At 34.5% G+C, this 17,650-nt stretch overlaps 1 protein-coding gene across 1 annotated transcript in view; it reads left to right on the top strand.

The window, feature by feature from the left end:
* Positions 1-17,380, top strand: part of EHBP1 (EH domain binding protein 1) — a gene marked incomplete at its 3' end in the record, with an annotated part of 127,336 nt that extends 109,956 nt beyond the window's left edge. The window contains 3 exon segments of the mRNA XM_064494453.1: positions 13,570-13,674; positions 14,333-14,455; positions 17,140-17,380. Of these exon segments, the coding sequence (XP_064350523.1) occupies positions 13,570-13,674; positions 14,333-14,455; positions 17,140-17,380 (469 nt within the window).
* Between the last annotated feature and the right edge of the window lie 270 nt (positions 17,381-17,650).

The raw sequence follows: 17,650 nt of genomic DNA, 5'->3' as shown, positions 1-17,650 counted from the left end.
TTAATAAGGGCTTTAATGTCATTCATGAGGATTCTACCCTCATGACCTAATCACCCCCAAAGGCCCCACTTCCTAATGCCACCACTTTGGGAATTAGGATTTCAACGTATGAATTTTGGGGGACACAAACATTCATATCATAACTATCCTTATTTCTTAAACATACATATATACCTTAATTTAAAAAATTCCTACTGCAGGAGTAATGTTTTTAGATAGCCTAAAATTCCCTGACCCTAACAGAAGTAATTGTTTTAATGCACTTTGTGATGATCCAAAATTTCTTTGGAATGCTACTGTCTTGTTTTATTTATTTATTTATTTATTTATTTATTTATTTATTTATTTATTTATCTATATTTTATGAAATTCCTTCAAAGTAGAGACTATGTTCTGATCATTTTTTCATCTCTGGCTTTTAGCACATTGTCTGAAGCACATTGAGAATTTAAAATATGTTAACTGAAAGGCCATAAATGGAGATGAATGGGCTTCCCTCTCCTATTGTAGCCCATATTGATCACTCTGGCATATTATCTTGTTCCATTCACTTTAACTTTTAATCACATACTATCTTATGTAGGATGGGTGTTCCCATTTTATGGAAGGAATGTGATCTAGAGGAGACACATAATTTGAACCTTAAGTAATTCAAGACTAGTTTCCCCAAAGTAATGAATATAAAATATGTGTTGAGGGAGCATAGGTAGGAGGGGACAGCGGGTGATTAGATTTCTGCTCTAAGCAATAAATCTTCAATCATTGTAACATATTTTTCCTTGGGTGTTATTTTTTTTCTTGGCATTTTTCTATCAAATTGTAGAAGACAATCACTTAAGTTAAAAGCACAGCATATTACGGCAGTTGTTTGGCTTCCTGGTTGCATTTTTTAGCACATGTAAATTCCAAAGTTAACTTTCAGGAATATTTTTTCAGCACCAGCACTACCAGTCTAAAAATATTTGGGTAAAGCAGTTTTAAGATAATAAAAAGTACATTAAAATTAAACAATAGTAATGTTTGAATAATAGCTTAAGAGTAAACAAAATGAATGTATTTTATAAACATGGTACAAATAAGTATGGTGAGTATTTTTATTTACCAGCTAAAGTGGCAATAACTTAAACACAGCTTATGTTCTCTCTTCCTTGCAGCTTAAAAAATTGTTGACCCAATTTTTATAGAGGAAGGAATTGTTATTTTAAATTTTGTTTATATTAAGTGCCTCTTTATATTATAATATAAATGCATAAAATGCAATCACATTATTTTAATAAAATTATATGGGTATATTATTTTGTCAACTAAGCTGCAAGCTTCTTGAAAGAACAGACTGTTACAATTATTTTGGGGTATATCTTAGATTGACACCTAGAGGCTATTCATTTAGCCCCATGCTCTTATGGAATATTGCTGAAAATCAATAGTAATTGACAAAATATATCTTCTGAAATTCTAATCTTTGCTAGAAGGTAAAAGTAAATTCATGGTGTCTATACTTAGACTGAGCAAAAGTCCCTACCCTGTCTGAGACAGAATTCACTTCTAACTGGATACATATTTTAAGACTGGCTCTTAGGTAGGGACCTTTAGTTGAAACTATGTATACAGATGCCTTCTGCAGAGGTTCAGCACCAGTGAATGCACAGGGAAATTTTGAATTGCAGTTGGAAAAATCACTGAAATGTAGTGGAAGTGATAGACCTTGGAGATGGAGAAACAAAGCCTTTTAATGGAAAGTCTGTTGCAGCTTGTGTTAGATATTACATATGTTTTCAAAAAAATCAGTGCTTCCATCTATATGGCAACCTCACAATGTTTGAACCAGTGTTTGGTAATATGACCATCTTTGGGATTCATGTTGAATTTCTGAATACATATAAACAGGAAGGGGAAAAAAAAGACGTCCTGCATAAATGACAAAGCCCTGTTGAATATAGCTAAGAAAATCAGGTTTATATGAAGCAGTTTACAGCAAAGCATTATGGAAGAAATGAGACATTATGAGACACTGGGAAGCCCCTTAGTATACTTATGGTTACTGCAAAGATCACCAAGGATTCTGGTTAGGCTTAACCAGACATTCAGACTCATAGGACTTGGATTGGCAAAACTTGGCATTAGATTCTTTCAGAAGAATATTGGATAGGAAACAGCATGCCAGCAAAGCATTTCTCTTTTGCTGGGGTTTGCAAAGCAGCCCAGTTGCTATTCCTTGACCTCTACTCCCAAATGACATTGTGGGTATAAGGAGACAAGATCCACATAGTTTGGAGCAAGGATTACCTTGGTTTAGAATCTTCATGCTCCACAAGAGCTAATATCATTTGTAATAGTTTGGTAGGTATATTATCCAGGGTCCTTGTAAGGGACATGCCCAGTTACAAGAGTCTCCACAATCAGAGAAGCTCAAGCTATATATCCTATCATCAGGTTTATAGTCCATTCAGAGGCCTCCCACTGAGATGCAGTTTATAAATCAGGATTCATTTTTACCATAAGCAGTATTGTGTGGTGTTTGTTAATCCTTTTCCTATAGTTGGTAAAGTTAATTCAGGAGGAGGAAGAGAGAGTGACATATTGGCTACCTTCAGGAAACATAATCTTAGAGCACAGATGGTGGTAGAGAAGATAACAGTTCATATCTGAGGATCTAGAGTTGATTTTGGTATGACTCAGCTCTCTGAGATTAAATATCCTACTTGCTAGGGCTATGAATGAGGATAAATAGGTCTTTCTCTTTAAATTGGAAAGTTCCTCAGTGTAAACTTGGGACTCTGATGAGAGAATACCTCCATTAATTTGCTTCTGGTCTTTACTGGGGCATGTACCTCTGGTATCTAGGACATTCATGAAAAAAATCATAGGATTTCTGTGGACTCTATACAGTAAAAAAAATTTAAATGGCCATGTATTTTGGAGATCTGTGTGGAGGATGAGAATTTCTGGAATATTGCAGCTGTTATTTAGGTTTAAGATGGGGAACTAGGGTAGAAGCAGAGTGGTGGGAGCACTTATGATCCCTTGAGATAAAATGTTTATGAAGTACCATAGCTACCTGTTTCTTAAAGGAGTTTGAGACCCTAAGATATCTCTTCCCAGTGTTTAGAATTCAAATGTGTCAACTTAGAGAATAGTAAAAGTGGCAAAAGATACAGATTACAAACTCAGCCTACTTTCTGCATGACTCAAACCCTAATGCTGCTTTGTTTGTACTAATGACAACTGAGCATTCTCTAGCATCCCCTGTAAGACTCTGGGAGAATTCTGTGGATACTGAATACCCATCTGACATGGCCAGGATGGAAGTAAGAGCTCTGAAGGAGAAGTTAGAAGCTCTCCAATATTTATTTAGGGAGGGAGCCAGGAGACAATGAATATTTTAAGTAACAATATGCATTCTTTAAGAATTTATCCTAGGAATGCAAGGTTGGTTTAACCATATTAACAGAATAAAGAGAAAGAGAAAAACCATGTAATCATCAGGTGCAGAAAGGAACATTTGAAAAAAAATCCAACAGAGTTTCTCAGCAAAGTTTTAATATAAGAGAACTTATTCATTTTGATAAATAGTAGCTGTGGAGAGCTACAGCTAACATAATATTTAATGGTGAGACACTGAACACTTTTCCTCTAAAAATTGGGAACAAGGCAAAGGTAACTGTTCTCACCACTTCTATTCAACAGTATATTTCAGATCCTAGCAAGGACACAAAATACAAAATCAATATAGGAAAATTTGTATTTTTTATATATGAACAACAAACATTTAGAAAATGAAATGAACAAAACAATTCCATTTACATAGAGGCTAAAAGTAACACAGACTACTTAGAAACAAATTTAACAGAAAATGTGGGAAAAGCCTCTACACTTGAAACTAATACATTACTGAAGGTAATTAAAGAAGATCTTACTGGAGAGTCTGTTCATAGATTAGAAGATTCAATATTGTAAAGATATTATTCCTTCCCAAATAAATCTATATATTCAACCCAATGCCATTCATAATCCTACCAGGCTTTTTAAAAGTAGAAATTGAAAAGGTGATTCTGAAATATAATTGGAAAACCAAAGGAACTGAATAACTAAAACAATCCTGAATATAATTATTATTCTAGTACTACCTGACATCAAGATTTACTGTAAAGCTGTAATAATCAAGATGGTGTGGTATTGGCATGGGACAGACATGTCAGTGGAACAAAACAGAGAGTCCTGAAGTAGACCCAAACTTATTTGGTCAAGTAGTTTTCAGCAAAGGTGCAGCATAATTCAGTCAAGAAAGGAAAGTATTTTCAAGAGATGATACTGAAATACTCAGGCATCCATATGGAAAAAACGAGCCTCAATTCCTACCTCTCAGTATACACAAACATTAATTCAAGGTAGATCATAGACATCCATGTAAAAATTAAAACTATAAAGCCTCTGAAAAATTTTAAAAAGACACTATGTTTGTGCCCTTAGGGTGCCCAGAAGGTTCTTACATTACATAATTCATGGGAAATAATAACCATGAAAGAAAAATTTGATAAAGCAGACTTCATCAAAATTAAAAACGTATGGGCTCACCCAGGTACCTCTCCTCTGCGTGGACTGCTGTTGTCTGTGACAGCATACCCTAATAGACTCCTTTCTATTCTTACACTTAATCTCTGGTAAACTTTCACAAACTGGCTAACTGGCGGCCTCATTATGTGCCACAACAGAATGCCTTTCCCTCTCGGCTGAAGCCACATCAGAGGAAGGTGAGTAAAACAGAAATGCTGAAGTAAAGCCAAGGTCTCCTAACCTAATACTCAAAAGTATTCAGATTTCAAGAGTAACTTGTTTATTAAGAACAAGGAAAGTCTGACCTTATTTTTTTTAAGTTAACAAACAAAAAATGAGATGACAGACACAATAGGATTACCTCACAGTGATTTTAATGCAGCCCTCACAGCCGCCTCAGACAAGCGATAACAGGAACTCCCAGCGTGCCTCGCGGTGGGCGTTCCCAACTTTCCCGTGGGCGGGCTGCTCTCGCGAGACCGCAGCGCAGAGAAGGGCAAACGCGACTTGCAGCCCAGCTGCTGGCGCAGGTTTCTGGAGGAGTGCAGTTCCTTTCTTAGGGCGTGCAACTCAACGCCCTCGCCACAGTTTGGGGGTTGCGAGCGGCTTCCAGAGAGAGAGAGAGAGAGAGAGAAAACGGAGACCAGAGCCTTCTCTGCGCTGTGAAGTTGAGCCCTGGCCCTGCAGCTCTCTGAGGTTTGGGCATTCCTCTTTTCCTCGGGGGGCTTTGACTGGCGGGGTCGTTGGCACTTGGAGGGAAGAGGGAGGAGAGTTCGCTGGTCTTTGAGGTCGTCATGGGTGTGCTGCTGCCCGTCATGCGAGCCCACCTCGGGACCTGCCCTCCTGCTTTGGGCCAGAACGTTTCTCTAGACACCCCGCCTTCTGTCACCTCCCTCACATATGACACCAAGAGTTATCTGACTTTAGAAATGCCATGCTTTCCCTGATGCTCAGCTATAATCAATTGGTAGACTGCTTAAAACGCCGCAGGCGGCAGTGGTGGGAATTAGGAAGAGGTGCGAAACCGGAACTGAGTGGCGGGGGTGGGGAGGAGAGAGAAAGTTGTCTAGAATCACCTAAATTCACCAAACCCAGCTTGAGAGCCTGGGGTGAAATTGTCATGCTGCTTCCGTCACTGCCAGGTTGGACAAGACTGAATGTGTTTGAAGAGATAGTCTGCCAGGAATGGAAAGCCCCCATTAAAGCCTCCTTGAAGCCTCTTTTTACCCCACTTGCCTCCACCTAGATCGTCTTCCCCTTTACTTTTGTTTTCCGTGCGTCGTAGAAGAGCAGGTCAACTTTGGAAGCCATGTGGACATGTATTTTTTGGTGTGTTGTAAGACGATGCAAAGCAATCTCTGTCCCATACCCTTCCTGGCTAGTCTTCCCTTCCACAAACTGAAACGGCCTTTGCTGGTTCATTCGTAATGAGAAACCATGATTGGAAGTAGATGTGCCAAATTACTTGAGTCAAGCAACTTTTGTCTGTGGTGTTCCTAAGATACGTTTATTTGTTTGATGACAGTCTTTTGACTCTACTTCCAGGAGTTACTTTTTTTATTTTTTTCAGTTAGTATGAATTTCAAAATACTGCAAGAAATTGAATATGAAGCTGTTTCCAACAGCTAGTCTCTACAGTGAGTACTTGAATTGAAAAGTTAGAGCTAGAGCAGCTTTGAGTACTAAAGCTGGGATGGCAGGGTGAAGGATTGGTATACGGAATTTTGTGCTAATAACTCCCAAAAGTTAGATTACTCTAAAACCTGTCTGTCTATGATGATAGCGGCAGAGTGGTAATTACTTTGGGGAAATTGACTGAGAAGGTGCAGGAGGGCGCTTTTTGGATTGCTCGAAATGGTGGGTATCTTGATCTAGTCAATGATTATAACGGTTAATATATGTGCAAAAAGGTTTATGTGCTTTACTGTGTCTCATTTCTAAGTTTTTGGGTCTTTTTTGTTTGTTTTTAATTTGAAACACACAAAGAGGCATTACAACACCATTATGTTGGATCTGGAAACCTGAGTTTGAATGTTAGTGTCACCCACCACTTGCCAGTTGTGTGTCCTTGAACAAGACTCCGAGCCTTCTTCATCTATCTAATATTGGTGGTGTTACCTCACAGAATGGTTGTAAAAAATTAAATGAAATTGTGTTTGAAAAAAATTAAAAACATGCTCATCAAAATAGACCATTAAATTATGCTGTACACCAGAAGTTGACTCATTGTAACTGACTAGACTTCAATTAAAAAAAAAATAGATCGTTAAGAAAATATATGGGCCAGTTACAGACTAGACAAAAATATTCACAAAGCATAAATCTGACACAGGCTGATATCTAGAATAGATTTTTTTTTAATGTCCTACAACTCAATAATAAAAAGACAACTTTTTTTTTTATGGGCAAGGATTTGAACATGTGGTTCAAAAAGAAAGACATCATTGGCTAATAAGCACATGAAAATGTTTCAGCATCTCTTATTATCAGAGAAAAGCAAATTAAAATCACCATGAGTCACAACTCCACACCCACCAGAATGATTAAAATTTAAGACTGCCAATAAGTACTTAATGTTGGTAAGGATGTGGACCAACTGGAATTCTCATCCATTGTTGGTAGAGAGTATAATGGTACAATCACTTGGAGAGTTTCTTTGTAACACTAAACATAGACCTACCCTCTGACTCATCAGTTCTACTCCTTGATGTTTATCCAAAGAAATGAAAACATATTCACAAAAAAGACTTGTACAAAAATGTTCAGAACATTTTTATTCATGATAGCCTTAAACTGAAAATAGTTTAAGTATATGTACATCAACAGGAAAATGGCCAAACTATTGTATTCGCGAATAGAATACTATTCATCGTAAAAATGAGCTATTGATACGTTCAGCAACGTGGGTGTATCTCAAAAGCATCATGCTGAATAAAAGAAGATTTACATAAAAGAGTATGTACTGTATGATTCCATTTGTGATGTTCTGGAAGAGACAAAACTAACCTTATAATAAAAACATTACAATAGTGATAGCTGGTGGGTTTGGGGATTGACTGAAAAGAGGCATGAGAAAACTTGTGGGGGTGATGTAGTGTTCTGTGTTACATGGGTGTATACATTTGTCAAAATTCATTGAATTGTACAGTTTAAGATTTGTGCCATTCACATATGTGCTAAGTAAAATACTGGAAGTAACCTGTAAACATTATAGTAAATATGTTAGATTAGTAAGAAAATGAATGAGTTCAACTCTCTGATTTATTGATCTACTGTCTGGTAGCTTGTCTCCAAAGATTGTCCTCAAATGCACCAGGCATCCCAATATTCATGCCCTTTTGTAGTCCCCTCCCTTTCTTCTGGGCTGGCCCTGTAAATCACTTTTAACCAGTAGAATGCTGTGGGGAGGTGACACTTTGTAACTTCTAAAGCTAAATTATAAATTCCTTGTGACTTCTACCTGGGCCTCTTATAATGCATTCTCTGGCAGACACCAGATGCCTTGTAAAAAGTTCAAATACCCTGAGATTGCTGGGCTGAAAGGAACCCCAAACTACCCACATGGACAGGCCACTTGGAGAGAGAGAAAGATGTCTGGCCAGCCCCTGGTTGTTCCAGCCTTCTAGCTGAAACACATACAAGTGAAGATGCCATTTTAGACATCCAGCCTAGTTCAAGCTTTCAGATGACTTTAGCTCAAGCCACTTTCTAACTACAATGAACCACCTGGCTGCATCCAGTCAACCCACAGAACTGTGAGAGACAATATATATTTGTTGTTTTAAGCCACCAAATTTTGGGGTACTGGCTTAAACTGTAACATTTCTGGAGATAAATGAAACATAGATACATAATACATACATACATAAACATGTAGATATATAGATAGACACATAGCTTAGAAAATATACTATTTCTGAAATTTAAAAATAAGGTATATTATGTCTTTTTGCCTTTATAAAAATTATGCCAAATATTATGAGTTTCATTCAATTCATTCATTCACTACATACTAAATACTACCTATGTGAAAAACTTCTGGGTGTTAGAGATGAAAGATGAACATGACATAAATGCCCAGAGATTTAATTCCATTTTTTTGTATTGTTGAGTATGTGAGGGGAATGTCTAGGGTCGTTAGGGTGGAAATTCCCACTAGGCAGTTGGAAATTCAAACCTAGCCACGTATGTGTTAGGTTAGCCAAGAGAGTAGATGAATTCTTCCAGGAAAAGCAGATTTAGCAGGAAAAGAGAATGGGACCTATGATACGATCCTAGGGAATAATAACATTTAAGAGGCAAAGGGAAAAATGGTTATTATCAACATTTTTCTTCTTTATACAGAAGTCAAGTATGGTAAGAGCTAACAGGTGTCTAGTATATTTATTTGCCAATTAGAACACACGGTGACCTCAGAGCAGTTTTAGTAAGGAGAATGGTTAAAAGTGAGGATAAAAGATTGCAGTAAGTTGAAGAATGTTAGGTGAGAAATTCTGGACTACTGTTTTTTTTTTTTTTTAATGTTTTCTTATAAAGATTAAGAGAGACTAGCCAAACTAGAATAAACTAATGGCTAAGAAACTTTTTTAAAAACTGAGGAGCAGCTTAATCATGTCAATAAGACATTAAAGCTTACTAATTAATTAGGAGGAGGGGGTTGAAGATCCAGGGAGACAGACTCTGCAATGTTTACTTTTCTGCCTGAAGCAGCCCCTCCTTTCCCCATTATGATCGGCTAGTGGGATTGAAAATCACATTATTAAACCTGTTAGTTATATCCATAAACCAAATATTTATGGTCTCAAGCCTGTGAGAAATGTGACATCTTTGGGAACTTGATCTCTGTCAAGAAGTTGTAATGTTACTTTCTAGACCACCTTAAAATGAGATATACCTGTACTGAATCTTATTATACTTTGAAGAGTAGAATGAGATTGCTGCAAGATTTGTAGATATGTTCTAACTCTAGGCAGGTCCTCCCCCTACCCACCCTCACCTCCACCCTTTTAACTCAACTACAGACTTTCTTAAAAGGAAAAACCCACCCTCTCTTCATGACACTACCTCCATCCCCCATTTTGGTTCAGTGTGATAATCTTTGATGGTCAATTTCTATCTTCTTTTGCCTTCCTAACAGTACAGAAGAGTCTCAAATTACTTGACCCTGTGCTTCGATTGCCTGCCCCTAATTTAGTTTTCCTTCTTATTCTCACCAATGTGAAGCAAGTCCAGATTGACACACTGTTATGATGACTAAATGCAACACTATAGATTACTGCTCATTTTTAGTTGTGTTTAAGGTAGAAATTTGTGCTGTTATATAGCATTATTGACATTTTCCAAAGTGTAAATTTTTGGTGGAACAAAGCTTTAATAAATAGTTAAGTATTATATAAAATATATTGGGTCAGAGATTTTTTTTTGGTAAGGGTACTATACTAGTGAGAAAGCTTCCTACTTAAAAAAAATCCTGGGAATAAATCTTTGTTGTAAGCCTTCTTTTAAGTTTTTAAGTTTTTTTTCTAATTATAACTGTGAAACACATTAACTGTAGGAAATTTGGAAGAAACAAAGATTTTTTTTTAAAGGAGAAATATATAACACGATTACGTATTTTAAGTCTGCACCCACATGTGCAACTGCTAATTGAATTATTTTCATGAGAAGTTTCATAGGCACCTATAGCTTGGTATGGCCAAACTGAATTGCCCCAGTTGCACTGCTAGAACTGTTGTCCACACAATCACCCAAAACAGAAACTTGGCTTTTGTCCCACATTGCTTTCCCCATCCCCTTGTCGAATTAACCATCAAATCTTTCTTTTTAATTTATTCTTTAATTAGCAAATATTTATTAAGGGCCTCCCCTCATGGAGTGGTGATGCTGAACTACTCATCTGTTTGCTTCTTACCCTGTTTTCCTCAAGTGCTGTCACCATGTTGCTCCTGGAATGATGTTTCTAAGATATGCATTTGATCTTTTGATGGATTCCCAAAGCTTTCAGAGTAAAGTTTACATTCTTTAATTTGGTCACAGTAACATTCATGTTAGGACATTTGTCATCTTCATGTCATTCCATCCCCCATCCCTGGCATCTTAAACCCCAAACAACTTGCTGTTCCTCGAGTAGATCATGTACTCATTTGCCTCTCTTTCATCCTGTGGAATGCCCTCCAGTTTCCCCTTTATTTTAATAATAGTAATAGTTTGTTTGTCTCGTTTACACTGAGTGAATCCTCCTTGAATAAATCCAGGAGGCCTTCCTGATCTCAAACTGAGTTATATATCTCTCTTCCAGTTTCACATAGCCTACGATGCGTATCTCAGTCATAACATATATTTATCATACACTGTATATTGCTTTACTTGTCTGTCTGTCCCACAAAGGATAAAGCCATGAGGGCAGGTAGTATCCCAGGCATATAATAGATACTTCAGAAATGTTTATTATATAAATAAATGTTATTTCTTTGGAGATTGCTTCTTTTTAAGATTTGGATGAACATTTATTTGAAAACCAAATAAAGGAAACATTATCTTTTCACTCTGTTAATATGAATGAAAATTCTAGATGCAGAAGTTTTAGGAGTCAAGGATTTATTTAAGCTATGGATAAATAGAGGATGCTAGGACAGCTTGTCATCAGTGACAAGAAATAGAAATAAGGAATTACTTTGGGTTAATTAATGAGGAAATGGTCATCAATTGTTTTATGATATCACTAAAAGCATAAGGGGAAATATTCTAAGCTTTCAGAAAAGTTACAATGTAAATAATTTAGTCATGAAATATTCATCTTGATAGTATATAAATAAATGCCTACATTATACCTACGTTTATAATGGAACAACATTAATGTTTTAAAAGTAAGGACCAAGTTTAGTATTTCTTCTGTATTCTCTATAGTGCTCATTATATAAGATGTTTGAATAAATGACTGATTTCTAGTTTCATTGAGATTATATCTAAGTATATTAAATAATTAAAATGTAAAAAGAACACTACGTATCTTTGAGCATTATTTTTAATTATTTTTAAATGTTTAACCTAGTACAACTGGGAATACAGTGCAAATAAATGATACTAATATACATGATAAAATGTGGATATTAATGATAATACATCGATATTTATGAGAATTAACTCAATGTATGCCTTTCCATTGCTTAATAAATGTTAGCTACTATTATTAATATTTCTTTTTTCGTATTTTCAAAGTTAAAAATAAGCCATCTGCAAATTTAAAAAACATATAAAACTACTAATGAATGAAAAAAATCAGTCATGCGCTGGTAATCACATAGCACTGATACTCCTCTCCATTGTATTTCTGTGAAAATTACAAAGTTACAATGACTAGTAGTGGGAGGTAAAGGATTTAATTTAGGAATGAATTCTGGGCAGGAGAGGGTATAGCTTAGTGGTACAGTGCTTAGCATGCATGAGGTCCTAGGTTCAGTCCCCAGTACCTCTGTAAATAAGTAACTAAATAAGCCTAATCCCTCCCCCCAAAAAAGAATGAATTTTGCCTACTGAGGAATTTGCTAGATTAGTTTGAGTCAGAGTGGAGTTTAAATAAATAAAGAGTAAAATGGAAGAAAACACTTTATAAAGGCTATTTAGCTCTTATTCACATTGAGATTAAGAGTTCAGTTGGTATTAATTGCATTTACTCCTTATTTTCTAGACTTACTTTCTATCTCAAGCAGTTTTATTCATGCAAAATATATTTCTCATTCAGACAAGGGAAATGAATAAATTTATCAATTTTTCATATGTATTTGGCTCAGAGGTCCATAAAACAATACATATTTCTGACCACACAGTATTTTGGTAGTCATTTATTCTGTTTCAGTATTAATTTCTGTCTTTATGATGGTAAATTCCATGAGGACAATACCATGTCTGTTTTGTTTCTTTTTTCCCCATCCCTGTTTCCAAAGCATGGTACTTGGCACAGAGTGATAAATAAATATTTGTTCAACAACAGTTGAATGGATGAAGGCAACCTATTACAACGTCTATTCTATTATTTGGTTCAAATAAAACTTAGAATGTGTATTTAGATTTATGGTATTAAAGAATAGCATGTTTATGCTGAATTTCCAACTATTTTCTGTTTCTGACATTTTTCTGTATTTCCCACTGACTGATCTGGATTTATTTGGTTTGTCCTAATACCTAAATTATTCCCAGGTTTTAACTTTGGAAACAGCAAGGATTAACTAGAATATTCTGGTAGGCTCTTATTATTTTATTTGAATCTAATTTTCACCCAGTGGATCATAATTTCACATATTCAGAGTTGTCCAAAATATGTATGACTCATGTAAAGAATTCCGTTTATGCAGAAAATGAATTTTTAGTTTAAGATTTTTTTGTCTTTTTCTTTTTTATTCTATCTCTTATTGGCTAAATTATAAGACATCGTAAAGCAAATATTCAAGAATTCCTTTGAAAGAACAAATTCCCTAGAAAACAGGAGTAGAAAATAACTATTGCTTGCTTTTCTTATTTTGTGCTGATTTTTAAAATTCTGGAATATGAATGAGTACTTATTATGTTCATGATTCGTGTAGATATATTCTTAAAACCTTAAGTTTAAGTTTAGAATATTATAAAACAAAAAGCACATATTTTCTATGGTATCAGATAATATTTCTTATTCTATTTTTAATGCGTGCATTTAAAGCACTATTTTATAAATGCATAATATGGTTGCTGAAAACCAGTGTCAACCTCTAGGGTTATCTTTGTTTTGTGTTTATTAACATGGTTGTTATATTACTAATATAAATTTTAATAATAAAATATTTTCCATCTTAAAATACGAGTACAGCATAACTTTCAGTTAAATACATCTGTTATAGTTCATCAAAATAACATCCTCTGAATATATTCTCCTGATTAACCAAACCTCCCCTCTCTTTGTCTTTTTGAGTAACAGCATGCTTCTATGGCTCTTTAATTAAATGACCTTACCTTACATTTGTCTCGACTGGCTTCTGTTTACAGAAATTGTAAACCAATTGAATGCTCTGAGCAGCTTAGATGAAGATCAAGATGACTGCATAAAGCAAGCAAATAAGCCTTCAGCTAAATCAGCCAGTTCCTCTGAAGGTCTAAGAGCTTTCTTCCTTTCTTTCTGCTTCTGATTGCCTGTATTTACTGTGACCTGCTACCTCTTGACTTCTGTCTGTACTTAGCTGTCAGTTTTGTCTTTGTGCTTTTTCTTGAATACTTCTTTATTTTTCTGGTAATTTGTAGTGCACCAACAGGCAACAACATAACAACTTACCATCTTTAGCAAAGCCTATATCTGGATCCTTGATAGGCAGTGATTTTAAAAACATGAAATAATAATTGGTCATATAACATGATAATATTTCTTCAGTTAGCTTATATTTTGTAACTATATTGTTTTTAAAATATTTGCTTATATTAAACCCATTTGATTTATTCATATTTAGGAATGAGGGATGTTTTTTCTAAAAATCTATGTCAGTGTTTTTTTATTGGATGAAATTACATTCAGATGAAAGTTTCTCCAGTTTGTTATCTGGTATAATTTTCAAATTAACATTCATATGTTTATTTTGTTTTATGTGAATATGTTGGTATGCTACAAACTACTTGAATGGCATTCTGCCATTGGTAAGATGCTATGTTTTATTATTTGCAGGTATTATTAGTGTGAATTTTTACAGTTTGAGCCATTTCATGAATGAACAATAATTATGCTTAACTATAGCGAACTGACACATATGTTTATTTTCAGAGCTTATCAACAAACTTAACTTTTTGGACGAAGCAGAAAAGGACTTGGCCACTGTGAATTTAAATCCATTTGGTGATCCTGATGTAGCAGAATTAAATCCGTTTGGAGATCCTGATTCAGAAGGTAGCAGGGTTTTTTTCCTGTATTTTTTTCTGTATATAGTCAAGTTCCGTTGAACTGTAAGGGCAGGAAGAGATTTTTTAAAGACCTATAAAGTAATTTTTGTTTATGACAATAACATTTTTATTCAGTACCACTTACAGTTGGTCAGCAATTCTGGGTAGCTTCCATTTAATTATTTTTGAAGTAAAAAAAAAAGCCTTGTGTAGATATTTACAGGCTTATTATTTAATTCTTTGTTACTTTGATCAAATAGTAAAGTTCTAAAGTTAGAGACAGTAGTTTTTTACCTAGCTGGCATACAGTAAAATCTCTTTGGCTTGGCCTACCAAGCAAGGTCACACTGTGGTACATACCCATATTGGGGTGGTGGAGGCGACCCCCCTCTATATAGCTCTTCTGCCCTCACACCGCTGTCTGATGGCTCCTCCACCCACAACTCCATGTCTGTGACTGAGAATTACTCTCAGTAATGAGAGTAAGTTGTGCATGTGAATAGCACAGAGCAGAAAAAAGGTTGAGAATCATTCCCACCATATAACAACATATATGTAAGGAATAAAACCAGGTATTTTTTTTTTCTGAGTCATTTTTCTTATCAAGTAGTTTTAAACTCCTAAAGCTTAGATAAGAGCTGTTGAAGAAGTAAGACCTCTAGTTTTGTTTTGTTTGTTTTTGTAAATTGAGGTATAGTTGATTTACAATGTGTTAGTTTCAGGTGTATAGCAAAGTGATTCAGTTATACATATATATATTCTTTTTCATATTCTTTCCCACTATGGTTTATTACAGGATATTGAATATAGCTCCCTGTGCTGTATAGTAGGACCTTGTTTTTGTTTTTGCTTTTATAGTTTCAGTTCTCCTCTTAGATTCATGACATTCTGTGATTCAGTGATGCTTTTAGAAAGTTATTAAATGTATTTGTTAGCCTTTATATAAAATAATCTCATCTTAAACCCTCCTTTGTTGCCAGTGTTGCCAGTTCTGTTATCTTCAAATCTTGCTCTATGGTTTGAATACTTTCTTGCTTTTTCATTTTGTAACTGATGAATTGGTTGGATCAATTTTTGCAATCCTCTACCTGAAAGTAAAAATAAAAATCTTATTTCTGTTGACAGATTTTGTCAGTTTCTTAAGCATTTTGAGACTTGATATTTGTTAACAAAATATTGAATAGGCAAAAACTTTGCAGTCTCTCTTCCCCTACAGAGAAAAAATAATGCTTCACTTAGATTATTATAAAGATTATAGTAATGTGATAGTATTGAGTATTATCCTGGTGTTACAAAAGATACAGTTACTGAGTCTCTTCTTTAGCATAGGCTGTATTTAAATTCATTTCAGTGTTGATTTATTATGATTTTGTTATGATTCCCTTTCACACTTTATAATTGCTTCACCATGCTCTACAGAATTTCAATTCAGAGGTTTTTTTTTTCATTTCTTGTTTCTATTTTTTCAGTGTAAAGACAAAATATGTTTTCTGGGCTAATATATAAAGCATTAGTAAAAAGTAGTTTGACTCTAAAATATGAACATCATAAATATATAGTAATCATGAGATTTTAATAATAATTGGATTACTTTGTTTGAAATGTCACTTATGAAACAATTATTTTTCTTCAAGATTTTAATAACCAATTTTTTGCTTTCTTATAGAATGTTTTGTTAGAGTTACATGGCATAATTAAGATTGGTTTTGTACTATCTGATTATAGACTCTGAAACTGTGTTTCAATTTGGAAAAATATTTATATCAGTAAAATTAGAATTTTGAACAGTTTTATTACACATTCTAGTTTTCTTTTAAAATATCAATAAACATAAGAGTAAAAGAAAAAGGCTGGTACTAAGCACTTCATAAGTGTTATTGGAAGACATGATACTGTTGTAGTGCTTTTTCTGCTGTAAAGTCAGTTTTATTTTTAAGAGTATCCTTATTTTCAAATTGAAATTTGAAATAGTAAAATTTAGAAGAATTTGGTGTAACATGTCTATCAGCTTCTCAATAGGAATTTAATATAGTTCTTTTGACTTCAGAATTCTTGTTATTCCTTTGTGTTAAATAGAGTGTTGATTGGATATGAGTTATATTGAAAGAAATTAAACATCTCATTAAAAGCTCTAATGATTTAAGGTCTTCATAGCATATATAAACCTGCTCTTTGAAGACTACAAAGACAAATTTAGTGATACATGCATGTATTTTTGATATATTCCTGAATGAGTTTTCAGATCCCTAAGTGGTCTCTGCTTGTATAACTACCAAAGAACCTTTGAAAATTTAATCCATTTTATCTTCTTTTAAAAACAGAAATTTATTCTGTATCAGTTTGCAATGGCAAGCCAGTATAATGAAATAAAATAAGCAAAAATAGAATACTTAAGAAGGTTAAAATGTCTAAAATTGGCATACCATAATGCTAATTTTTTTAGAGATTCCAAGGGCATTAACAATTCAAAGATGCTATTTTGGGGAGCATCATTCCTGGAGAAGTAGACAAAGATCTTAGATATCACGTCTTCTGAACTTAGTCTCTCTCAAGCATATAATGACTCTGTACTCTTTCAGCCCCATAGAGTTTATTAATTTAAGACTGAGTATTTTTGAAAACACTAAAAATATAAGAAAATACCAGATAATATTAACTTGATTTAATTCATCTTTCCCTATTGTTTTATAGAACAAATCTCTGAAACAGTTTCACCTAAAAAACCAGAAGAATCTTTTTATAATAACAGCTATAATCCCTTTAAAGAGGTACAGACTCCACAGTATTTGAACCCATTCGATGAGCCAGAAACCTTTGTAACTATAAAGGATTCTCCTCCCCAGCCTACAAAAAGAAAAAATTTAAGACCAGTGGACATGAGCAAGTATCTCTATGCTGATAGTTCCAGAACTGAAGAAGAGGAGTTGGATGAGTAAGTACATTTCATTTTACTATTATCATATTTTAATGTGATCTTTCTGTAATATTAGATGGGTAAAAAGAGGTCTGCCCCTATGTTAATATACAGTTTACAAGTTAGTATCTATCTCATCCTCCATCTGAATTTTTATAAACTTGACCCTTATTCTCTCACACTCTTGCGTGAGTGTGTGTGCACACTAAACTAACAAATGACAGAAATATGTTCCTGGCATCTCTGGTTAGAAATCCAATTGTGTCTTCTCACAACTACCATGTTATA

This window comes from Camelus dromedarius, chromosome 15, assembly GCF_036321535.1.
Source record: "Camelus dromedarius isolate mCamDro1 chromosome 15, mCamDro1.pat, whole genome shotgun sequence".
Classification (NCBI taxonomy): domain Eukaryota; kingdom Metazoa; phylum Chordata; class Mammalia; order Artiodactyla; family Camelidae; genus Camelus; species Camelus dromedarius.
The sequence above is the reverse complement of the archived record's forward strand: the minus strand, read 5'-3'. Positions and strand labels throughout refer to the sequence as shown.